Source organism: Rhinoraja longicauda, chromosome 13, assembly GCF_053455715.1.
Source record: "Rhinoraja longicauda isolate Sanriku21f chromosome 13, sRhiLon1.1, whole genome shotgun sequence".
NCBI lineage: Eukaryota > Metazoa > Chordata > Chondrichthyes > Rajiformes > Arhynchobatidae > Rhinoraja > Rhinoraja longicauda.
This window is the reverse complement of record NC_135965.1, coordinates 50,359,605-50,386,598: the sequence shown is the minus strand read 5'-3', so window position 1 is coordinate 50,386,598 and position 26,994 is coordinate 50,359,605. Positions and strand designations below refer to the sequence as shown.

The following is a 26,994-nucleotide window of genomic DNA, read 5'->3' as shown; positions in this document are numbered from 1 at the left end:
TGCCTCTTTGTAAGGTACTTCGAACAATCCTTGTTCCAAGCGTACAGTGGCCCTAATCATTTTCCAATGTTCTATAGATTCTGGATCAGTTCCTGTGGATTGGAGGGTAGCTAGTGTTGTCCCACTTTTCAAGAAAGGAGGGAGAGAGAAAGCAGGGAATTATAGACCAGTTAGCCTGACATCGGTGGTGGGGAAGATGCTGGAGTCGATTATTAAAGATGTAATATTGGCGCATTTGGATAGCAGTAACAAGATCGGTCCGAGTCAGCATGGATTCACGTAGGGAAATCATGCTTGACAAATCTTCTGGAATTTTCTGAGGATGCAACTAGTAAAAAGGACAAGGGAGAGCCAGTGGATGTAGTGTGCCTGGACTTTCAGAAAGCCTTTGATAAGGTCCCACACAGAAGATTAATGGGCAAAATTAGAGCACATGGTATTGGGGGTAGGGTATTGACATGGATAGAAAATCGGTTGGCAGACAGGAAACAAAGGGTAGGGATAAATGGGTCCCTTTCAGAATGGCAGGCAGTGACTGGTGGGGTACCGCAAGGCTCGGTGCTGGGACCCCAGCTATTTACAATAAACATTAATGATTTAGATGAAGGAATTAAAAGTAACATTAGCAAGTTTGCAGATGATACAAAGCTGAGTGGCAGTGAGAACTGTGAGGAAGATCCTATGAGGATCCAGGGTGACTTGGACAGGTTGGGTGAGTGGGCGGATGCATGGCAGATGCAGTTTAATGTGGATAAGTGTGAGGTTATCCACTTTGGTGGCAAGAACGGGAGGGCAGATTATTATCTGAATGGTGTCAGGTTTGGAAAAGAGAAAGTACAACGAGATCTGGGTGTCCTTGTACATCAGTCACTGAAAGTAAGCATGCAGGTACAGCAGGCAGTGTTGGCCTTTATAATGAGAAGGGTTGAGTATAGGAGCAAAGAGGTCCTGCAATTGTACAGGGCCCTGGTGAGACCACACCTGGAGTATTGTGTGCAGTTTCGGTCTCCTAATTTGAGGAAGAACATTTTTGCTATTGAGGGAGTGCAATGTAGGTTCACGAGGTTAATTCCTGGGGTGGTGCGACTGTCATGTGATGAAAGACTGGAGCGACTGGGCTTGTATTCACTGGAATTTAGAAGGATGAGAGGGGATCTTATAGAAACATGTAAAATTATTAAAGGATTGGACAAGCTAGATGCAAGAAACATGTTCCCGATGTTGGGGGTGTCCAGAACCAGGGGCCACAGTTTAAGAATAAGGGGGAGGCCATTTAGAACTGAGATGAGGAAAAACCTTTTCACCCAGAGAGTTGTGAATCTGTGGCATTCTCTGCCTCAGAAGGCAGTTGAGGCCAATTCACTGGATGCAATCAAGAGAGAGTTAGACAGAGCTCTTAGGGCTAGCGGAATCATGGGATATGGGGAGAAGGCAGGAACGGGGTACTGATTGTGGATGATCAGCCATGATCACATTGGATGGCGGTGCTGGCTCAAAGGGCCGAATGGCCTCCTCCTGCACCTATTGTCTCTGTATCTACATATCCCCAAACTCCATCTCCACTACATTGGCGACTAGCTCATGCACACATGCTGATCTATAATCTCCAGCTTTTTATGTCTATTCTTGTATTTTCCTATACGCTCAGAATGGAATATGTTTATTTGAACGTTTTTGTACTTAGAAAATTATGTGATTGCATAGTTACTTGAAGGAGTTACTTGAACAATTCACTGGATGGATTTAAGAGAGAGTTAGATAGAGCTCTAGGGGCAAGTGGAATCAAGGGATATGGGGAGAAGGCAGGCACGGGTTACTGATTGTGGATGATCAGCCATGATCACAATGAATGGCGGTGCTGGCTCGAAGGGCAGAATGGCCTTCTCCTGCAACTATTTTCTATGTTTCTATCTATGTTTCTATGAATATAATTTATTTTGCATAATCAAAATGCCAGTTGAAATATCATTGTCATGATCTGTCTTAAAGTCGTTAAGTAACTGGATAAATATATTAGCTACAGTATAAGGAGTTTCAAGGTTTAAGATATGTTAGATAGACACAAAATGCTGAAGTAACTCAGCGGGACAGGCAGCATCTCTGGAGAGAAGGAATGGGTGACGTTTCAGGTCGAGACCCTTCCTCAGACTAGAGTCAGGGGTGATGGAAACGAGAGATATATAGACGGTGATGTGGAGAGATATAGAACCAATGAATGAAAGATATGCAAAAAAGTGACGATGATAAAGGAAACAGGCCATTGTTAGCTGTTTGCTAGATGAGAACGAGAAGCTGGTGTGATTATGGTGGGGGAGGGATGGAGAGAGAGGGAGTGCAGGGATTACTTGAAGTTAGAAAAATCAATATTCATACCACTGGGTTGTAAGCCGCCCAAGCGAAATATGAGATGCTGTTCCTCCAATTTGCAATTAGCCTCACTCTGACAATGGAGGGGGCCAAGGTCAGAAAGGTCAGTGTGGGAATGGGAAGGGGAATTGAAGTGTTTGGCAACTGGGAGATCAGGTAAGTCTAGGCGGACTGATCGCCCAGTCTACGTTTGTGTTCACCAAAACGATCGCCCAGTCCACGTTTCTTAGATTTAGTTCACTACAACAATTTGCTTACAATTAGTTTAGTCTCTGAGTGACACAAGTGCTAAAATCATGAGCAGAACACAAAGTGCTTGAGGAACTCAGAGGGTCGGGGTAGCATCAGGGGAGGGAATTGACAGATAACGTTTCGGGTCGAGACCCTTCTTCATTCCGAACGACTATTGAATAGTTGTTGGATATGATCATTAGTCAAATCAGAGTTGACAGTAACTTTCGAATGAACTGAATATGTTTGAACGGGAAACAATCTTCCAGGGCAATGGAGAAAGACAAGTTCCAAACTTTCAAGAGCTCTGTTGGGCTGCATGACTCGAACGGGTGGATGGGCTAAAATGAAATTGAGCCTCGAAGGATCTTGCCCAATCAATGGCAAATACATTACCCTTGCTGTAACAGCAGAGTTAGACTTTAGAGATACAGCGTGGAAACAGGTCCTTCAGCCTGAGTCTGCTTCGACCAGCGATCACCCCGTACACGAGCACTATCCTGCACACCAGGGACAATTTACAATCTTACTGAAGCCAATTAACCACGTCTTTGGAAGTGGGAGGAAACCGGAGCACCCGGAGAAACCCCAAGCGGTCACGGGGAGAACGTGCAAACTGCGCGCAGACAGCACCCGTAGTCAGGATGGAACCCGGGTCCCTGGAGTTGTGAGGCAGCAACTCCACCACTGCGCCACCGTGCCACCACTTTGCCTTTGTGAGAACAAAGAACACTTAGACCATTTTACAGTGAAGCATCTGTTACACACATGTTCCCGTCCTTTCTTGGTTGAGAATACATTTATTCCCCAGCTCGCTTGCTGCTCGATGCACACAAGCATTTGAAAAGGACGCAGAGAAGATTTACCAAGATGTGGCCATGGCCTGAGGGCCAGAGCTAAAGGCAGAGGTTGGCCAGGCTAGGACTTTGTCCCTTGGAGTGCAGGAGGATGAGGAGAGATCTTGCAGAAGTGTATAAGACCATGAGTGGAAAGGATAGGGTGAATGCACAGTCTTTTACCCAGAGTGGGGAAATCAAGAACCATAGAACAGAGGATTAAGGAGAGAGGGGAGAACTTTAATAGGAACCTGGGGGACAACTTGCTCCACACAGAGGGTGATGGGTATATGGTACGAGCTGCCAGATGAGGTGGTTGAGGCAGGTACTATAACAATATTTAAAAGACATTTGGATAGGAAAGGTTTAGAGGGATATGGGCCGAACGCAGGTATGTAGGACTATGGTGTAGATGGGACATGTTGGTCAGTGTGGGCAAGTTGGGCAGAAGGGCCTGTTTCCACGCTACTTAACTCTATGAAGGCCCTATTGCCCAACTTGCCCACACTGACCAACATGTCCCATCTACACCATAGTCCTACATGCCTGCGTTCGCTAGTCCCACCTGTCTATGAAGGCAGGTGGGACTAGCGTAGATGGGGCACCTTGTTGTGCATGGGCAAGTTGGGCCGAAGGGCCTGTTTCCACTCTGTGTAACTCTATGAAGGCAGGTGGGACTAGCGTAGATGGGGCACCTTGTTGTGCATGGGCAAGTTGGGCCGAAGGGCCTGTTTCCACTCTGTCTAACTCTATGAAGGCAGGTGGGACTAGCGTAGATGGGGCATCTTGGTGTGCATGGGCAAGTTTGGCCTAAGGGCCTGTTTCCATGCTCTATGATTCTACATTCTTACCAGTGGCCAAGTCATGATGCTGCTATTTCACCCCTCCCCCCCCCCCCCCCCCCCCCCCCTCCCCCATAGATGAGTTAGAATTTCCTCTGTGCACAGTTTAAAATCTGTTAAGTGTAAACCTGTTCGCATTGAACAGCTTTTAAATACACACAGATAAATCAATATGTTGCTGGTGAGGTGAGCACTCTAAGCAGTGTGCCGAAAATAGCAGAGAGAACAAATTAAACCCTGAAGGCGATGAGATTGGATTTCATAAATAGCTGCACCTTGGCTACCAAATTGGATAAGGATGTGCAGATGAATGGAAAATTGTCCTGCTGAATTGAAAATTGCCGTGGCAACAGGAAGCAGAGGATAATGATAAATGGATGGGTTTTATCTGTAAAAGCACCCGGGGCCAGTCCGGCTTTTACAAGGATATGATTTTCACAATCACATCATCAGGTGCCATTAAATATTATCAAGAATACAAATAGCATTAACCCCTGGGGCAGATGCAACATATTACACTGAAAGTCATCCCGACAAATTAACAAAGTGCTTCACAATGCACCAGGAAATTTAACTTGTTGACCCGTAGCGTGAAGAAAGATCATAATCACATAATTTACATGTCATAAAGACTTGCCTTTATGCCGAACCACCTGAGAAACAGTGCTGAGACAATAGATAATAGACAATAGGTGCAGGAGGAGGCCATTCGGCCCTTCGAGCCAGCACCGCCATCCACCGTGATCATGGCTGATCATTCTCAATCAGTACCCCGTTCCTGCCTTCTCCCCATACCCCCTGTCTCCGCTATCCTTAGGAGCTCTATCTAGCTCTCTCTTGAATGCATTCAGAGAATTGGCCTCCACTGCCTTCTGAGGCAGAGAATTCCACAGATTCACAACTCTCTGACTGAAAACGTTTTTCCTCATCTCAGTTCTAAATGGCCTACCCCTTATCCTTAAACTGTGGCCCCTTGTTCTGGACTCCCCCAACATTGGGAACATGTTTCCTGCCTCTAACGCGTCCAACCCCTTAATAATCTCCAACTTCAGATAGCTCCTCTGTCCCTCCCTTCCCCTCCTCCTTCCCAGATCTCCCTCTATCTTCCTGTCTCCACCTATATCCTTCCTTTGTCCCACCCCCGACATCAGTCTGAAGAAGGGTCTCGACCCGAAACGTCACCCATTCCTTCTCTCCCGAGATGCTGCCTGACCTGCTGAGTTACTCCAGCATTTTGTGAATAAATCGATTTGTACCAGCATCTGCAGTTATTTTCTTATACCCTTAATAATCTTATACGTTTCGAGGGCTATATATAGAATTATTGTTTCATGTGCAGTGCCAGTTTATACAGGAATGCATTGCATCTATTTTGTGCAAAACAAGATCTTGCAAACAGCATAGTGATGGTTGATTTATTTTTGTTGCCGGGCTGGACTAGTTGAACTCCATTGACAGCAGACAACATGCCAACTGTGTGGCCCTGGAGAAGCCAGGAACTGCAGGTGCTGGTTTACAAAAAAAAAGACACAAATTGCTGGAATAACTCAGCAGGATGTGAGGAGGTGATGTTTCAGGTCTGGACCCATCTGAAGAAGGGTCCCGTCTTGAGACGTCACCTATCCATGTTCTCCAGAGTCGGTGCCTGACCCATTGAGTTATTCCAATACTTAGTGTCCTTTGTTTCTGTGTTGCCCCTCTGCTCTGAGGTTAACTTTCTTCCTATTACATTTCTTAACTTTTGTTTTTTCTGAACCTATTTTTTTTTTAAATGTCCTTAAATCACTTTTTGATTTGGAGATGTTACTACTCTTTGGATGAATGGTGAATTTGATTAGATGCAATGAATTCTCCTGACAGTTGAGACAATTTTGCTCAAATTCTCCAGAAGGTCTTATAATTTGCTAATTTTCTGCACTGCTGGAGAAACTCTGGAAATACCATTGCTCTTATTCAAATGCTTCATTTTAAATAAATTATTTCCCATTTTTCACAGGATAAAATAAAATAAACTCAAAGAACTTAGTCACACAGGGGCAAATATGGTTGGTTTAATGAAATGTTGGAAGTACATAATTTAATTTTAGTTGCATACCTGTCCCAGCTAAAGGAACATCTTCAGCAATAGACTGGTTCCCACCAAGATGCAGTAGAGAACGCCACAGGAGATCCTTCTTCCCTGTGGCTATCACACTGTGCAACTTCTCCCCCTTCTGTCGTGGGGTAGACTGACTTCCCCATGGATAGGTGACGTTTCACAGAGTGCTGGAGTAACTCAGCGGGTCAGGCAGCATCTCTGGAGAACATGGATAGGTGGATAGATAGAGTAGACAATCAGAACCTTTCTCCAGGGTGGAAACGTGCAATACCAGAGGGCTGGGCTTTAAGTTGAGAGGGGTAGTGGTGAAGGCAGACAGTGGTATTTAAGAGCCTTTTAGATCGGCATATGGATGTGCAGGGAATGGAGGGATATGGATATGGATATTGAGGGCGGCACGGTGGTGCAGCGGTAGAGTTGCTGCTTTACAGCGAATGCAGCGCCGGAGACTCAGGTTCGATCCTGACTACGGGTGCTGCACTGTAAGGAGTTTGTACGTTCTCCCCGTGACCTGCGTGGGTTTACTCCGAGATCTTCGGTTTCCTCCCACACTCCAAAGACGTACAGGTATGTAGGTTAATTGGCTGGGTAAATGTAAAAATTGTCCCTAGTGGGTGTAGGATAATGTTAATGTACGGGGATCACTGGGCGGGATCACTGGGCGGCACGGACTTGGAGGGCCGAAAAGGCCTGTTTCCGGCTGTATGTATATGATATGATGATGATATGATATGATAAATGGAGGCAGAGGAGATTCATTTAACTTGGCATCATTTCACCACTGACATGATGGGCTAAAGTACCTGTTCCGTGCTGTGTCAGGGTTAGGGTTGCAGTTCTAAGGAGTTACTTATGTCCGAAGATGTTTGGCAGTTCTGTTTGCGCTGTCTGTGTGGAGTTTGCACGTTCTCCCTTTTAACAGTGTGGGTTTCCTCCGAATGCTCCGGTTTCCTCCCACATCCCAATGTCGTGCCGGTTTGTGGGTTCATTGGCCCACTGAAAGTTGCCCGCAGTGACGATGGAAAAGTGGAATAACATGGAACTGGTGTGAACGGGTGATCGCTGGTCGGCGTGGACTTAATGGCAACATGGCCAGTCTCCATGCTCTATCTCGAAACCCGACTAAAACATTAAGACCACTGTATACTCAAGGGCCTGTGCTAAGCTAACACAATACCCCTTACACAAAGAGCCCTTCTTCAGGCATTCTTTAGCGCTGTACCAGTCTTAACTGTGTTTGTTTTCGGAAAAGTCGGGTTTTCAAGTTAGCTTTCACAACTTAAGAAACTTGGTCTGTTTAACTGAGGCTGGGGATTTGAGAAAAGGTTAGTTTAGTTTAGAGATACAGCGCAGAAACAGGCCCTTCGGCCAACCGAGTCCGCGCCGACCAGCGATCCCCGCATATTAACACTTCTACACACATCAGGGACAATTTTTATATTTACCGAGCCAATTAACCTACATACCTGCACGTCTTTGGAGTGTGGGAGGAAACCGAAGATCTCGGAGAAAACCCACGCAGATCACGGGGAGAACGTACAAACTCCGTTCAGACAGCACCCGTAGTCGGGATGGAACCCGGGTCTCCGGCGCTGCATTCGCTGTAAGGCAGCAACTCTACCGCTGCGCCACCGTGCCGCGATGTTCTAAAAACACTTCTATGGAGAACTAAAATGTTCCCATTTCAAAAGCAAGGGGATATTCTGTGCAAAACATATGATTAAGCGTGAACATGTTTTGATTTAAAATTAAATATGTTGAAATCTTTTAATGTTAATTACCTATTCGAACATCTGTGTGTTATTAATTTTGCTGGGTCTTTTTGTTTGCATCAATTAGGCCTAAAGAAAGTTTCACACAAGCAATTTGATTTGCTAATTATATCATTAAAATGGCAAAACAATCCGTCGTTCACATTGGCATAGGCCGGTGTAGCCAGTGCATTCATGCAGTGATGTTTCAGCCCTGTCTCTGCCCATGGACAAAACATGCCTCCTACCATTTGTGTGGGCGGGCTGGTGCTGGTACCTCTGAACTTGACGCCCTTCTCCGAAGGTCAATGGCAGAATAGCAATCTTCAGGGAACAGTGGGCAACCCAGTACTTTTTTTACGACTGGACACAAGGCACTGATGATGCTAGTGTACAGAAAAAGACACAAAACAGGTCGGGCAGTATCTCTGGAGAACATGGATCAGCGACGTTTCAGGTCGGGACCTTTCTTCAGGCAGTTATAGCAGGGGGAGAAATCTGGAGAAGAGGTGGGGGGGATGGGACAAATCGCCGTGAGTGATAGGTGGATGCAGGTGAGGGGAGAGGGGGGGTATCACTGGCAGATGTTTGGACAAAGGCCATAGAGGAAAAGACAAAAGATTGTAAGATATGGAGAGAAGAGACGTGAAATATGGATGGAATTTAGGTGGAAAGGGAAGGGGGAAAGGGAACAGAGAAATGGGTGCCATCCAGGTGGGGCAAAGGGAAGGGAGAGAGGAAGGGAGGGGGGAGTTTCTATGTTAGTTAGTTACCTGAACTTGGAGAATTCAATGTTCATACTGTAGCGACCATAGAGAGTGGTCCTAGTCGTCGAACCCTCAGATTGGCCAGCAAGGTCACGTGTGGGCGCGACCGTAGGGATTGGTCCAGAGAGCGACATCGCTGATTGGACAAGGTTGTCATGTGCGCTTTTGGCGCCCGAAAAGAGTTAGTTAGGAGACGTCTTCGAAGAAGACAGTGAGGTTTAATGGTTGTCCGTTATCTTGTTAAAGAAACTTTGTAATCGAATATTGCTGTCGCAATAAACTTCTTCAACAAAGAACAAGTTTCCGGACTCGCCATATTGGTGACCCCGACGTGATCTGGGCGATCACCGACCATGAGCGAACACGACGCTCCGTTGTTGGTTGCTGCGCCCGGCACACCGGAGCTAAGCGCAGTAAGCGTTCACCTTCCGTCGTTTTGGACACATCAACCACAATCTTGGTTTGTCCACGCCGAAGCCCAGTTTCATTTAAGAAACATATCGACAGATGCCACGAAATACTACTACCTCGTCAGTGCTCTGTTGCCGGAGACGACCACACGCGTGATGCGGTTCATCGTCAACCCTCCTGCGGAAGACAAGTACGAGGCCATGAAAGCACTGTTACTACGAACCTTCGGGTTCCATAGGCATGACCGAGCTAAAAAACTTCTGCACCTACCGGATCTCGGAGATCGGCTGCCGTCCGTTCTCATGGCCGAGATGTTAATGCTAGCCGGTGAACATACGGATTGCCTCATGTTCGAGCAGGCATTCCGAGAGAAGCTTCCCGAAGATGTCAGACTTATGCTCACGGATTGTTCTTTTAAGGACCCCGAAGCATATGCAGAAAAAGCTGATGCGCTCATGGCGTCCAAATCAAAAGGAAGCGGTTCGATCAACAAGGTCTCGACACCAGTGACCACGCCACAGCGACATCAAGATGGCGCCGCGTCTCCCGCCAGTCCTCCAAAAGCCCGCCAAAAGGATCCGCACAAGCGCGGCTGGTGCTATTACCATCTACGATGGGGTGGAGAATCCCGCAACTGCCGCTCACCTTGTACTTTCGCGGGAAATGCCTCGGCCGATCGTACATAGGGGCAGTTGCGATTGGCCAGAACCGACGCCTCTACGTCCGAGATCGATTCACGGACACAGAATTTTTGGTGGACACGGGAGCCATTGTCAGTATAGTGCCGCCGACCGACCTTGAGACCAGATCGGGTAAGACAGGTCCCACCCTCATCGCGGTTAATGGCAGCCCCATCCGCACGTTCGGTACGCGGAAGATGTCACTTGTTTTAGGCCTCCGCACGTACGAATGGCCATTCATTATAGCAGACGTCAGACAAGCGATCCTAGGCGCAGATTTTCTCTGGGCCTTTTCATTGGTCCCCGATGTCCGCGGTAACGACCTCCGACCCTCCGCCAGCGAGGAGCCCGTCGCTCCGACAATCGCCTCTCCACCCAGCCCTACTGTCCAGGCCGTCGTCGCGGCCCCTGACTCGTATGCTGAGGTCCTGGCGGAGTTTCCAGAGCTGCTTATCCAGCGTTTTGATGCCCCTTCGACCAAGCACGGCGTGGTCCACCACATCCGCACCGAGGGCCCTCCCGTTTTCGCTCGGGCCCGGAGGCTAACTGGTGGTGGCGCGGGCGGAATTTAGGAAGATGGAGGAAATGGGAATTGTCCGTCAGTCTGACAGCCCGTGGGCCTCGCCGTTGCATATGGTCTCCAAGGCATCTGGGGGGTGGAGACCATGTGGCGATTATCGGCATCTCAATGCTGTCACTACGGCTGATCGCTACCCCATACCGCATCTGCAGGACTTCTCGTCTGGGCTGGAAGGTGCGGTGGTGTTTTCCAAGATCGACTTGGTACGAGGATACCACCAGATTCCTGTGCGGCCGAAGGACATACCAAAAACTGCCACGATCACTCCGTTCGGGTTGTTCGAATGGTTGCGCATGCCTTTCGGTTTAAAGAACGCGGCACAGGCCTTCCAGCGACTGATGGACCGTGTGGGTCGGGGTTTACCCTTTGTGTTTATTTATTTAGACAACATCCTGGTCGCCAGCCCCTCAGTGCAGGAACACCAGGTCCACTTGCGGACTGTATTCCAGCGGCTCCAAGACCACGGGCTCATTATCCAACCCTCCAAGTGTCAATTCGGCCTCCCTTCTCTTGATTTTTTAGGGCACAGAATTACCCCTGCCGGCGCCTCCCCTTTGCCCGAGAAGGTGGAGGCTATCCGGGCATTTCCCAGGCCCACCACAGTGAAAGGGCTGCAGGAGTTCGTAGGTATGGTTAACTTCTACCATAGGTTCGTCCCGGCGGCTGCGCGGGTCATGCGCCCGCTCTTCCAGTGCCTTGCGGGTAAACCTGTAGAGTTGATATGGTCCCCGGCCGCGGAGTTGGCTTTTGCAGCAGCTAAGGCAGCTTTGGCAGACGCCACCATGTTGGTCCACCCGAGCCCCTCCGCCCCCACGGCCCTGACGGTTGATGCGTCTGACGTGGCGGTGGGTGGGGTTTTGGAGCAGCAGGTCGGTGGCCTTTGGCAGCCTTTGGCGTTTTTCAGCCGGCAACTAAATTCGGCTGAGCTGAAGTATAGCGCATTTGACCGAGAGCTTCTGGCTCTCTATTTAACTATTCGTCATTTCAGGTATTTCCTTGAAGGCCGCCCATTTGTGGCCTTTACGGACCATAAACCATTAACATTTGCATTTTTCAAATTGTCTGACCCATGGTCGGCCCGCCAGCAGCGGCACCTGACTGCTATCTCCGAATTTACCACCGATGTCCGTCATGTCGCGGGTAAGCTTAATGCCGTTGCTGACGCCCTGTCTAGACCTGCTTGTTCCCCCATTTCGGCGGTGGACTGCGAGGTGGATCCCCAGGAGCTTGCGGAGGCACAGCTTCTGGCGGATACCGCCTCGGCATACCAGTCCACCACTTCGGGGTTGAAGTTGGCTCAGGTAGCCTGCGGGTCGGAAGGCATAAAAGTCTGGTGTGATGTTTCCCTTCCCCATCCCAGGTCGGTAGTGCCGCCCACCCTTCAGCGCCGGGTTTTCGATGCTATTCACGGGCTGGCGCACCCGTCCATCCGCTCCACCTCTGCTTTAGTAGCCGCTCGGTTTGTCTGGCATGGCCTGCGTAAACAGGTAGCTGTTTGGGCCCGTTCCTGCATCCCCTGCCAGACCGCTAAAGTCCAGCGCCATGTCCAGCCCCCCGTACAGGAGTTCGAGGTCCCAGCGGTCCGTTTTTTTCCACATTCACGTGGATTTAGTCGGGACCTTGCCTTCCTCCCGGGGCTACACCCATCTCCTCACGGTGGTGGATCGGTTCACCCGGTGGCCAGAGGCTTTCCCATTGTCCGATACCTCTGCTGCCTCTTGTGCCAGGACTTTGGTCCTCCATTGGGTAGCACGTTTCGGGGTTCCGGCGGTTATTACCACCGACAGGGGGCCGCAGTTCACTTCGTCCCTCTGGGCCACGTTAGCAGAGCTGTACGGTTCCCGGTTACAACACACTACAGCATACCACCCCCAAGCTAATGGACTTGTGGAGAGGTTCCACCGTCAACTCAAGGCGGCCCTCAGTGCGAGGCTTGAAGGCCCGGACTGGGTGGACCAACTCCCCTGGGTCCTTCTCGGCATTCGGACTGCTCCTAAGCAGGATCTCGATGCTTCGTCCGCGGAGCTAGTATATGGCTCGCCACTTAGAGTACCCGGGGATTTGCTTCCGGACCCCTCCGGCCAGCTGCCTCCAGTCCCATCAGTCTTAGCATCGCTCCGGGCACGGGTGGGTTCCCTGGCCCCAGTTCCGACTTTACGTCATGGGTGTTCCATGGTCCACGAACCGCCTTCCCTGAAGGACTGTGAGTTTGTATTTTTGCGCAAGGATGCCCATCGTGCCCCGTTGCAGAGGGTCTATGAAGGGCCATTCCGGGTTTTGCGTAAGGGGACGGTTACCTTCACCTTAGACGTGGGCGGCAGGAGTGAGCTCGTCTCGGTGTCCAGGCTTAAACCTGCGCACTTGGATCCGGACCAACCAGTCCTGGTCGGCCAACCACCTAGGAGAGGCCGGCCTCCGGCAGTTCCGATCAGTCCAGGACCCCCCGCTCCGGCAGTTCCACCAAGTCCAGAATCCCCTGCTCCTGTGGTTCAGGCTGCCCCTCTCCTTACTCGTGCTGGTCGCGAAATCCGGCTCCCTGCTAGGTTCCGTACCTCGGGTTCTGGGGGGGGTCATGTAGCGACCATAGAGAGTGGTCCTAGTCGTCGAACCCTCAGATTGGCCAGCAAGGTCACGTGTGGGCGCGACCGTAGGGATTGGTCCAGAGAGCGACATCGCTGATTGGACAAGGTTGTCATGTGCGCTTTTGGCGCCCGAAAAGAGTTAGTTAGGAGACGTCTTCGAAGAAGACAGTGAGTTTTAATGGTTGTCCGTTATCTTGTTAAAGAAACTTTGTAATCGAATATTGCTGTCGCAATAAACTTCTTCAACAAAGAACAAGTTTCCGGACTCGCCATAATACCGTTGGGTTGTAAGCTACCCAAGCAGAATATGAGGTGCTGTTCCTCCAGTTTGCATGCGGTCTTCCTCTAGGGGTTGCCAACTATCTCACTCCCAAATAAGGGACAAGGTGACGTCACCGCCCCACGCCCCACGTGACCTCACCCAGCCAGCGGCCACGTGCTCCCACTCCACCAATGGCGGCCGCCCGGGCCGGGAGGAGGGTTGCTATGCAACCTCCGTTAGCAGCGCCCGGGCCTCCGGATCTACAGCGGCCCCCGGGCCTACACTGTCCGGACCTACAGCGGCCCCCGGGCCTACATTGCCCGGGCCTACACTGTCCGAACCTACAGTGTCCGGACCTACACTGTCCGGGCCTACACGTCCGGGCCTACACTGTCCGAACCTACAGTGTCCGGGCCTACACTGTCCGGGCCTACACTGTCCGGACCTACACTGTCCGGACCTACACTGTCCGGACCTACACTGTCCAGACCTACACTGTCCAGACCTACACTGTCCAGACCTACAGTGTCCAGGCCTACAGCATCCAGGCCTAATATGGGACAAGGGCGGTCCCGTACGGGACAAACCAATTTAGCCCAAAATATGGGATATCCCGGCTAATACGGGACAGTTGGCAACCCTAGCTTCCACTGGCAATGGGCGAGGTCCAGGACAGGAGGGTCAGAATGGGAATGGGAAGTGGAGTTACAATGGTCAGCAACTATTTTGAGGCTGTGGCTGCAACTCATGGACAAGATGGAGACATTAAAATGTAATAAGAATGAAATAATCTTCCACAGCAGGTGAGAGTGTCACAGCAATGCTCACTGTTGATCTCTAGACTTGATGGATATCTTTAGTTCTGGCTCATAATTGGATTATCCTATCAAATATGAATTAAACTAATAGCTTTGCCTGCTTTGTTGTAGGGGGCGTTGTGAATGTGATGCCAATACTATTTTCAGATATTTCACCAAACAGATCTCAGGTAGGTGTGTAAACTTTCTCAGGGCAGAATGTTGCCATTCTTTTCAATTATTTGTGATCGGACAGTAAACTGATTTTATGCTTCCTTGTCGCCTTCCCCTCAGATGACGATGAACCTACTAAGGGAGGCACAAAATGCTGGAGTAACTCAGCGGGACAGGCAGCATCTCTGGAGAGAAGGAAGGAATCAGAGATGCTGCCTGACCCGCTGAGATACTCCAGCATTTTGTGCCTCCCTTCGATTTAAACCAGCATCTGCAGTTCTTTCTTACACAATGAACCATTCTACATCTCTTAGTATAAGACAGTAACTGCAGATGCTGGTACAAATCGAAGGTATTTATTCACAAAATGCTGGAGTAACTCAGTAGGTCAGGCAGCATCTCAGGAGAGAAGGAATGGGTGACGTTTCGGGTCGAGACCCTTCTTCAGACTGATGTCAGGGGGGCGGGACAAAGGAAGGATATAGGTGGAGACAGGAAGATAGAGGGAGATTTGGGAAGGGGGAGGGGAAGAGAGGGACAGAGGAACTATCTAAAGTGGGAGAAGTCGATGTTCATACCACTGGGCTGCAAGCTGCCCAGGCGAAATATGAGGTGCTGTTCCTCCAATTTGCGGTGGGCCTCACTATGGCACTGGAGGAGGCCCATGACAGAAAGGTCAGACTGGGAATGGGAGGGGGAGTTGAAGTGCTCAGCCACCGGGAGATCAGTTTGGCCAACGTTGACCAGTTTGGCCAACATCTCTTTATCATCGTCTGCTTTAATCAGTCGTTTTCACACCGTACCCTTCCATATCTCTCGACTCCCTCACACCTGACTCTCAGTCTGAAGAAGTGTTTCGACCCGAAACGTCACCCATTCCTTCTCTCCAGAGATGCTGCCTGACCCGCTGAGTTACTCCAGCACTTTGTGTCTATCTTTGGTTTAAGAAACGTTTACTTGCCTGTAATTGGGATAAACTGATTTTACGCTTCATCTCGAACGAATCCCTTTGGTTTTCTCGTAACTTAATAAGATTTCCCTTCTCCATAATAGTGTGAGTAACATTCGAAACACAGAACATAAAAATCTGCAACAAAATCACTTGTCAATATGAAATGGCAAGTCTAATCGTAAGCAACATTAACATTCTATATAAACCACATTTCCCTCCTTGCTGGATGAAGGAAATAAACCGACTCGATACATAATATTTATTTCTGTATTCATATTAAAATTGCATCTTGTGCAGTTATTTAATCCGGTCAACCTTATCATCGTGGGGATGTGAATCAAAGATGTGCAGGGTGAGGTTTTCTACACAGAGGGCGGTGGATGCATGGGGTGGTGGTGGAGGCCGATACGATTGTGACATTTAATCATTTAAATCAGTAAATTAATGATTTAATGCCACATTTAATCTGAAAGTGGCATTTATGCAATATATATATATATATATACATGTGTGTGTGTGTGTGTGTGTGTGTATACATGTGTGTGTGTGTATAGATGTGTGTGTGTGTGTATACATACATATATATGTGTATACATGTGTGTGTGTGTGTGTGTGTGCGTGTGTGTGTGTATACATATATATATATGTGTGTGTGTGTGTGTGTGTACATGTGTGTGTATACATATATATATTGTGTGTATACATGTATATATGTGTGTATACATATATATGAGTGTCTGTATACATATATATGTGTGTGTGTGTATATAAGTGTATATATATGTGTATACATATATATATATGTGTGCGTGTGTACACACACATATATATATACATGTGTGTGCATGTATGTGTATGTTTGTATGTATATGTTTGTATGTGTGCACATATATATGTATGTTGGTATGTATATGTGTGTAGATTTATATGTATGTATAGATATGCAGGGAATGGAGGGATATGGATCATGTGCGCGTAGATAAGAGATGATCTTGGCATCATGTTCAGCACAGACATTGTGGGCCGAAGGGCCTGTTCCCGTGCTGTACGGTTCTATGTTCTATGAGTGCTGCTTTAGGATACAGATTTTCTCGGTTGAGCCCAATCATCGCCCATTGGCCAAACCTACCGTAATCATGGAATGTGTGATATTAATTATTGATCGATTATTTTAGGGCCTATTTCGCTTATTCAGTTTGCGATGTGTGCTCGTGTTAATGTTGAATTGTTTCATGTTCTTGCTTGTGGAAGGTCCTGTGGTTTCGGAGGGCAGTCACTGGAGGCCTTGCTACATGTGCTGTGCTGAATATTTTCTGGTAGGTGCTACACCCATGATGGTTTCATTGAAAGCGAGCTTGTTTCCAGAACGACAGCACTGCATTATTAACCCCTGAAATGCCAGATAATGGCAACAGCCATAAATATTGAACTTGATACAGCGTCGATGATTATAATAAAAAATAAATGCAGCGCGATGACTTAACTGCAAGGGTGGGAAAGGAGGGTTTTGGTAGGTTGGCCTTCATCAGTTGGTCCATTACAGGAGGGGTGTGGAGGTTTGGAGAGGTTTACCTGGACCCTGGCAGACACATAATGCTGGAGTAACTCAGCGGGTCAGGCAGCATCTCGGGAGAGAAGGAATGGGTGACGTTTCGGGTCGAGATGCTGCCTGTCCCGCTGAGTTACTCCAGCATTTTGTGTCTACCTTCGATTTAAACCAGCATCTGCAGTTTTTTTCCCACACATTTGACCTGGATCCTCACTGGGTTTCAGCCTGAACAAGAGTTTGGACAAACCTGTATGGCTTTCTCTGGAATGCCGAAGGTTGAGAGGAGACCTGATAGAAGTTTTATAAAATGATGAGAGGCATAGATAGGGTCGACAGTCAGAACCTTCTTCCTAGAATGCAAATGTTAAAGGCTAGAGGGCAGAGCTTGAAGGTGAAAGGGGCAACAATTATAGGAGATGGGCGGAAGGGCCGAATGGCCTACTCCTGCACTTATTGTCCATTATCTATTGTCATGTGCTGGGAAAGTTTGGGTGCCTAGAACGTGCTGCCAGGGGTGGTGGTGGAGGCAGATACGAGAGGCTTTAAAAGGCCGATAGAGAGGTGTTTCAGAGGCTTTTAGGCAGGCACATGGAGATGGGGGGGATATGGATCACAGGCAGGCAGAGGAGAGGAGTTTATCTTGGTAACATACTCAGCACAGACATTGTGGGCTGAAGGGCCTGTTCTTGTGCTGTACTGTTATGTGTTCTATGTATTTATAAATGTTTTTGTTTAGTATATCAAGCTAGGAGTCTAGAGGGGAAGAGAAAAGACATTGTGGCCTTCCATCACAGTGAGGAGGGGATTGGAGGAGACTCGCTGTGATGGATGTTTCTTTTGTTTGGTGTTGGTTTATGATTGTATGTGTTACTGCATTTTTATTGATTATTCTTATTGGTCTTATTGTTGAACTGCGGGTAATTTTTCATTTCACTGCACATTTACGTGTATGTGACAAATAAATTGACTATTGACTATTGAAGTAGATCCTTTTAGCTCCCTGCGGTCGTTGACACTGGATTGCCCCACCCTGCCACCCTCTTGTTGTCCATTCTCGACACACATAGCTTCCATCATCCGACTTCTGACGTACACTGGCTCCGACAATGACGTGGTCTCCGTGAGTTATCAGACATTGATTTTATTTTAACGGGTTCCCTTTTTAGACAAACACAAACGCAAACACATCCTCATGTGTAGGAAGGGACTGCAGATGCTGGTTTACACCTAGGAGAGACACAAGACGCTGGAGTAACTCAGCGGGACAGCCAGCATCTCCGGAGAAAAGGAATGGGTGACGTTTCAGGGTCGACACCCTTCTTCAGACTGAGCGTCAGGGGAGAGGGAGACACAGATAAGGAAGTGTAAGAGATCAAAAGAGATGCAGATCAAGGAAAATGTAGACGAGACCATTGTTAGCTCGGAGTAGGTGACAACAAAGCAGACAGACACAATGTAAGCAGAAAGACAGTCAGGCTGGTTGGAGAACTGGGAAGGGGAGGGATGGAGAGAGAGGGAAAGCAAGGGTTACTTGAAGATAGAGAAGTCAATATTCATACCGCTGGGGTGTAAGCTGCCCAAGCAAAATATGAGGTGTTGTTCCTCAGCTAATCTACAAAAATGTTGAAGGTACTGTTCTTGATTCAGAATCCTTTAGAAGGATAAGAGGGGATCTTATCGAAATGTATAAGATTAGTAAGGGGTTGGACACGTTAGAGGCAGGAAACATGTTTCCAATAGACAATAGACAATAAACAATAGGTGCAGGAGTAGGCCATTCAGCCCTTCGAGCCAGCACCGCCATTCAATGCGATCATGGCTGATCACTCTCAATCAGTACCCCGTTCCTGCCTTCTCCCCATACCTCCTCACTCCGCTATCCCTAAGAGCTCTATCCAGCTCTCTCTTGAAAGCATCCAACGAACTGGCCTCCACTGCCTTCTGAGGCAGTGAATTCCACACCTTCACAACTCACTGACTGAAAAAGTTCTTCCTCATCTCCATTCTAAATGGCCTACCCCTTATTCTTAAACTTTGGCCCCTTGTTCTGGACTCCCCCAACATTGGGAACATGTTTCCTGCCTCTAATGTGTCCAATCCCCTAATTATCTTATATGTTTCAATAAGATCCCCCCTCATCCTTCTAAATTCCAATGTTGGGGGAGTCCAGAACCAGGGGCCACAGTTTAAGAATAAGCGGTAGGCCATTTAGAACTGAGATGAGGAAAAACTTTTTTAGTCAGAGAGTTGTGAATCTGTGGAATTCTCTGCCTCAGAAGGCAGTGGAGGCCAATTCACTGAATGCATTCAAGAGAGAGCTAGATAGAGCTCTTAAGGATAGCGGAGTCAGGGGGTATGGGGAGAAGGCAGGAACGGGGTACTGATTGAGAATAATCAGCCATGATCACATTGAATGGTGGTGCTGGCTCGAAGGGCCGAATGGCCTCCTCCTGCACCTATTGTCTATTGATTCAATGCTGCTTCTCTACCTTTAAAGGTAATCAAAGTTCCTGTTTGTACTGAGATGGGCCAGAAGGTTGTTCTTGCTGAATGTCAGATTTAGCGCCGTAGCTTTCAATGACCGACAGACCCGTTTCATCGCATCTGTACTGATCAGCAAATTGGCCAGCAACAGATGTGTGTCCTCAGCTAGAGAGAGACCAGGATCATCTCTGCAAGTGTTTCCAGATGTTAAAATGTAGATTCAAATTACCTCTGACATTGTTATTTTTGTAATGATCCTTAGTTCAGTTGAGTTTAGTTTAGAGATACAGAGTGGAATCAGGCCTTTAACCCCACTGGGTCCACGCCGACCAGCGATCCCTGCACATTAACGCCACCCTACACACCCCAGGGACAATTTTACATTGATCCATTTATACCAAGCCAATTAACTTACAAACCTGCACGTCTTTGGAGTGTGCGAGGAAACTGAAGATCTCGGAGAAAACTGAGGGCGTGCAGCGTAGGTTGATTCCCGGAATGGCGGGACTGTCATATGTTGAAAGACTGGAGCGACTAGGCTTGAATACACTGGAATTTAGAAGGATGAGAGGGGATCTTATCGAAACGTATAAGATTATTAAGGGGTTGGACACGTTAGAGGCAGGAAACATGTTCCCAATGATGGGGGAGTCCAGAACAAGGGGCCACAGATTAAGAATAACGGGTAGGCCATTTAGAATGGAGATGAGGAAAAAAAAATTCGGGTCAGAGAGTTGTGAATCTGTGGAATTCTCTGCCTCAGAAGGCAGTGGAGGCCAATTCTCTGAATGCATTCAAGAGAGAGCTAGATAGAGCTCTTAAGGATAGCAGAGTCAGGGGGTATGGGGAGAAGGCAGGAACGGGGTACTGATTGAGAATGATCAGCCATGACCACATTGAATGGCGGTGCTGGCTCGAAGGACCGAATGGCCTCCTCCTGCACCTATTGTCTATGGTATAAAACCCACGCAGGTCACAGGGAGAACGTGCAAACTCCACACAGACAGCACCCGTGGTCAGGATGGAACCCGGGTCTCTGGCGCTGTGAGGCAGCAACTCTACCGCTGCGCCACTGTGCCGCCCTCAGTAAGCATGGACCTAGCCTTTCTCAAGGGTTGGCTGCTTGAAATATATCTAGATTAATGATTTACTTTGACTAAAAAGGCTTTTACATGCAATCTTTCTCAATTATTCATGGTTTTGAATTACAACAAAGTGAAGTGGCTATTGGCTTCCATTAGTCTGTGTTGTTACACACCTTCAACATGCAACAGAATCAGAGCAGATGGCTGGATGATAACTACGGGCGTAGGACTTAAACCTCAATTAGTGAATTGGTACCATAACAACATTTAAAAGACATTTGGACAGGTTCAAGGATAGGAAAGGTTTCGAGGGATATGAGCCAACGTGGGCAGGTGGGACTGGTGTAGATGGTCGGCATGGACAGGTTGGGATGAAAGGCTTGTTTCCATGCTGTGTGACACTATGGCCATTATCTGGAGAAAAGTGATGTTATGCATCATTCTAAATTAAATTCTAATTAAATTCATTCCAAAACAAAAACATTCAGAATATTTCGTCAGCAGTTTCAACAACTTTTGTCGTCTGCCTTCAATACTGATCCTATCCAAACTCGTGGTTAAACTCCCAGAGCTAGGGGGCAGCACCCTCTCGGCCACTGGATTTCCTGACCGATAGCCCATGTTCAGTGAGGACAGGCAATAAAACATCCTCCGCGATCATTCTCTTGCATTTCTGATGCTGTTGTGCACCAGTGATTCGGGGAATCGGAGTTACAATTTCTGCCTCGAATAATGCAAAAGACATGAAATATATTCTTCTTATTCAATGTGGAATCAAAGAACTGCAGATGCTGGTTTATACCATAGATAGGCACAAAGTGCTGGAGTAACTCAGCGGGTCGGGCAGCATCTGTCTGAAGAAGGGTCCCGACCTGAAACTTCACCCTTTTCCTCCAGAGACGCTGCCTGACCCGCTGAGTTACTCCAGCACTTTGGTGCCTATCTATGGTATAAACCAGCATCTGCAGTTCTTTGATTCCACATTGAATAAGAAGAATATATTTCATGTGAACAATTTGATCTGCTTTCCCAAACTAAGCTTGACACCTTCCACAGTGGCATTGTTTCTGCTAGTCTAAAGAAGGGCCCGAACCCAAAATGGTGTCATTCCATTCACTCCCTATAGATGCTGCCCGACCCATTGTGTTCCTCCAGCACTTTGTATTTTGATCATGGTTCCAGCACCCGCAGTTTGTTGTGTCTTCAGACTATTTCTGCTGCTTATATTACTGCACCTTGTTTGAGAGCCCTTGCCAGTTAAAAAAACAATGAAATAGGTACGCTGTGCGCTTGATCTGAATGCCAAACTGTAGACCTGATCTGGTTGACATTTCCATCCACCTGCACAGATCCTTTTACACCCCAAAACTGACCTTGGAACTCAGTTTGAAGAAGGGTCTCGACCTGAAATGTCACCTGTCCAATTCCCTCCACACATGCGGCCTGACCCGTTGAGTTCCTCCAGCACTTTGTGTTTTATTCAAGGTTTCAACATCCGCAGGTGAAATGTGTATGAAGGAACTGCAGATGCTGGTTTAAACCGAGTAGGAAAGCATTAGGTGGCGTTTTGGGTCGAGACCCTTCTTCAGACTGAGAATCATTAATCTCCTGACTCTCAGTCTGAAGAAGGGTCTCGACCCGAAACATCACCTATTCCTTTTCTCCAGAGATGCTGACGTCCAGAGATGCTGAATTTTCTCCAGTTTTTTGTGTCCAATGTCTGCAGTTCCTTGTGTCTTTCACCTGAGAAACACTCGTATCACAAAACCATTTAATTCCAAGCCTTGTTTGCCCCTTTCTTTGCTGAGGGCACCTGCCATAGAAACCTTCACCTTTGAGGGAATCTGAGGGGTAACATCTTCGCACAAAGGGTGGTGGGTGTGTGGAACGAGCTGCCAGTGGAGGTAGTTGAGGCTGGGACTATCCCGACTTTTAAGAAACAGTTAGACAGGTACCTGGATAGGACAGGTTTCAGGTTTGGAGGGATATGGGCCAAACGCAGGCAGGTGGGACTAGTGTAGCTGGGACATGTTGGCCAGTGTGGGCAATTTGGGCCGAAGGAACTGTTTCCAAGCTGTATCACTGTGACTCTAAGACCTCTGCCTTTATCCATTTCCCCATACATGACTATGGCCCCATTCTCCGCCATCTGTAATACATTCATTTAAATCCCTGCTGTCAATATCCCAGGACAAGTGTTCCAGGTACATTAACCTTCATTACCTCTGATTTTAAGGATCGGTTGTTTCTGTTTAAGTCTTTCCATGTCTTCTGATTTCCCGCTATGTAGAATCGTCTGCAGTCGGGATCAATTCTCCTCTGAGCCCTTATTCCTCTGACCCTCTCATTTTGTGCATCACATTATTTTCACAGAACTGTTCCTTTTACGCACACACTCATTTCCCATTCTGCTTTCGTGTTAGTCAGAGAAAAGAAGATTAAATATACAGCTCAGGGTTACAGGACAGACTGAACTGAAACACAGTTCTGCATCGAAGCTTGTTTACCTCTTTCCCAACTTGTCAAATGGTGAAGACTCTGTCACTGCTTACAATTTGATGGGATCAAAATATACCTCAAGTATAGGTCAGAGGCATCTGGAGGGACCCAGCGGATATATCAGTGACTTAACCAAACAACTGAAGACGATGTGGGTAGGATTTGCCCTTCACTGTCTGCACGATTCATCGTTGACAGTTCTGTTAGGTTATATAATGAACACGCAAGAAAATGTAACACGTTCCAATTGTGATGCAGGTCCTTGAATCAAATATAGCTCTTCCCTCTCTATCCAAAGACATCTACAGAAACTCTGTCAAACCCATTTGCCAATCTAGCATCAACTATTCAGCACAGCGGGTAGAGCTGCTACCTCACACGACAGAGACCCGGGTTCGATCCTGGCCTCGGGTGCAGTCTATGTGGAGTTTGCACGTTCTCCCCGTGACTGTGTTTGGTTTCCACCGGGTGCTCCGGTTTCCTCCCACATCCCAAAGGCGTGCGTGTTTGTAGGTTCATTGGCCTTGGGCGATGCTTTGGGTCGAGACCCTTCTCCAGACGTCTAACTAAGGGCCTCGACCCGAAACGTCACCCATTCCTTCTGTCCAGAGATGCAGCCTGTCCCGCTGAGTTGCTCCAGCATTTTGTGTCTATCTTCGATTTAAACCAGCGCCTGCAGTTCTTTCCGACACATAGACTTAGTCTGAGCGGGTGTCCGATGGTCGGCGTGGACTCGGTGGGCCGAAGAGCCTGACTCCATGCTGTGTCTTTAAACCAAACTGAAGACGATGCCTCCAGGAGCTCAAATAACATCCACTCTTGCTATTGAGGGCGTGCAGCGTAGGTTTACTAGGTTAATTCCCGGAATGGCGGGACTATCATATGTTGAAAGACTGGAGCGACTAGGCTTGTATACACTGGAATTTAGAAGGATGAGAGGAGATCTTATCGAAACGTATAAGATTATTAAGGGGTTGGACACGTTAGAGGCAGGAAACATGTTCCCAATGTTGGGGGAGTCCAGAACAAGGGGCCACAGTTTAAGAATAAGGGGTAGGCCATTTAGAACTGAGATAAGGAAAAACTGTTTCAGTCAGAGATTTGTGAATCTGTGGAATTCTCTGCCTCAGAAGGCAGTGGAGGCCAATTCTCTGAATGCATTCAAGAGAGAGCTAGATAGAGCTCTTAAGGATAGCGGAATCAGGGGGTATGGGGAGAAGGCAGGAACGGGGTACTGATTGAGAATGATCAGCCATGATCGCATTGAATGGCGGTGCTGGCTCGAAGGGCCGAATGGCCTCCTCCTGCACCTATTGTCTATTGTCACTCATGACTCAGGCCTGTGCACAGTTGCAGAATCTGAACCTGTGCTCCTACTGATGCGGTAAATCTGCCCAGCATCTGCCCACTGTGATCTGCAAAGTGGGGCTTTAATAGTGCTGCTATTAACATATTTGCTTAATAAATAACAAAAACAACCGCCAATTACACAGATATTGTAATGTCGCAAAAAGTCTAAGGGCTTTTTGCAGGCAAGGCAAAGATTTATTGTTCGCCCTTAATTGGTTCCCTGACTTAAATGGCTTGCTTGGCCATTACAGAGAGCGGCCATGAATCAAGAGAGCTAGGCAAGGCAAGGCAAGGCTGCTGGAGTTCCCATTTTGGGTAGTTCTTGTGCACAAATTTGACAATTTATTGGTATCAAGGTCATTGATACTGGGAGTGCATTCTTAGCTGAGAATCGTATAATTGATTTAAATTACCCGAAAGAAAATGTAGGATTCCAACTTGTATTGCAGTTTCAATGATCCAACGTTGGATACATGTCTCGTAAATAAATACCAGCAGATTCCTCAAAGTCCCCGAATCTTATCACCAGAGGAAGTTCTGGAAGTTTCTCTGAATCAGCTGGGAGGATAGACACACTGATCTCAGTGAGCTAGGGGAGGGTGGTAGTGACCAGAGGGTGGTGGGTGTATGGAATGAGCTGCCAGAGGAGGTGGGGGAGGCAGGGACTACAACAACATTTAAAAGACATTTGGACAGGTACACGGATGGGACAGGTTTAGAGGGACATGGGCCAAACCCGGGCAGGTTGGACTAGTGTAGATGAGGCATCTTGGTGGGCATGGGCAAGTTGGGCCGAAGGGCCTGTTTCTGTGCTGTATGACTCTGACTCCATCACCAGCCTAGACCCAACACCAGCTCAGATGTGCAGGGAAGGAACTGCAGGCGCTGGTTTACACCGAAGATAGACACAAAATGCTGGAGTAACTCAGCGGGTCGGGCAGCATCTCTGGAGAGAAGGAATGGGTGACGTTTTGCGTCGAGACCCTTCTTCAGACTGGTTGGGGATAAGGGAAACGAGAGATATGGACGGTGATAGAGAGAGATGAAGAACAATGAATGAAAGATATGCAAAAATATAACGATGATAAAGGAAACAGGCCATTGTTGGCTGCTTGTCAGATGGCCTGGCCTAATTGCCGGGGTGCCTGACAACCCATCAGTTTCTCTAGGCATTGTGTTCAGCACAGACGCGGGCCGAAGGGCCTCTTCTTGTGCTGTACATTTCTATGTTCTGTGTACCTTTACCTTTTACCTAGTATGCACTCAATGGCCAAATGGCCTCCTTCCATTCCACGTCAGAATGAGAGATTGAGGTGAGTGAAACTTAATTATCAAGCATGAAAGTCCAAAGCACAAGAACATGGCGGTAGTTGGATTTTAAAAAAAGGGTACAGACCGGAAATGTGATCTGTCCCCTCCCTCCACAGATGCTGCCGACCCGCTGAGTTCTTCCAGCACTTTGTGCTTTGCTCATGATCCCAGCATCTGCAGTTCCTTGTGTCATAGCCTCGTCTCCCTTTGCTGAGATTCAACAGAATCGTCCTTGGTGAAGACTCTGAAAGGAACCAAGAATCATTTAGCATTCCTTTGGACCTTTGGCTCCCTGAGTAAATGTCCTCCTCATTCCCTCACCCACCCCTCTTCACATGTTAATAAGGGCAATGTTGCAGGAAGGAACTGCAGATGCTGGTTTATACCGAAGATATAGACACAAAGTGCTGGAGTAACTCAGCAGGTCAGGCAGCATCTCTGGAGAAAATGAGTGGGTGACGTTTCGGGTCAGGAACCTAATCCTTTTTCTCCAGAGATGCTGCCTGACCTGCTGAGTGGGACTCTTTGCCACAGAGTGGGACTCTTTGCCACAGAGTGGGACTCTTTGCCGTAGAGTGGGACTCTTTGCCGCAGAGTGGGACTCTTTGCCACAGAGTGGGACTCTTTGCCGTAGAGTGGGACTCTTTGCCACAGAGTGGGATTCTTTGCCACAGAGTGGGACTCTTTGCCACAGAGTGGGACTCTTTGCCACAGAGTGGGACTCTTTGCCACAGAGTGGGACTCTTTGCCACAGAGTGGGACTCTTTGCCACAGAGTGGGATTCTTTGCCACAGAGTGGGATTCTTTGCCACAGAGTGGGACTCTTTGCCACAGAGTGGGATTCTTTGCCACAGAGTGGGATTCTTTGCCACAGAAGGCCGTGGAGGCCAGGTCAGTGGATATTTTTAAGACAGAGATGGATAGATTCTTGACTAGTAGGTGTCACAGTCTGTCCTGTTCACTCACCTGCCAGCCACGCCCACCACGTTAAGCCAACTCCCCTCACCTGTTCACTCACCTGCTCCAGATCACCAATCAAGCCAGCATATAAACCCTTCCTGCACACACACACTCTTTGCCAGATTGTTCTGAGCCCTGATGCAAGACTCTCCAGCATTGTCTCTTGGATTGATTTCCCGTTGCCGATCCTGCCTGCTCCCGACCTTCATGCCTCGTCGTAGCCCTGGTGAATGCCTCAGTCTTCTGTCCACGAGCAGGTAGAAATAAAGCTCATTCTAAAACTACTTCCTTGGTTCCGTGTGCTGCATTTGGGTCTACCTGCGGTCCGTTACAGTCGGTGTGTCAGAGGTTGTGTGGAGTAGGCAGGAAAATGGGGTTAGGAGGGAGAGGTAGATCACCCATGATTGAATGGCAGAGTGGAGTTGA

General features: G+C 48.0%; 1 protein-coding gene across 2 annotated transcripts in view; it reads left to right on the top strand.

Moving 5' to 3' along the window:
- Positions 1-26,994, top strand: part of LOC144599310 (uncharacterized) — a 157,492-nt gene that overhangs the window by 67,491 nt on the left and 63,007 nt on the right. For both annotated transcript variants that reach the window (XM_078410099.1, XM_078410098.1), the window contains exons 10-11: positions 14,337-14,395; positions 16,582-16,646. In XM_078410099.1, the coding sequence (XP_078266225.1) occupies positions 14,337-14,395; positions 16,582-16,646 (124 nt within the window). The remainder of the gene's footprint in view (positions 1-14,336; positions 14,396-16,581; positions 16,647-26,994) is intronic.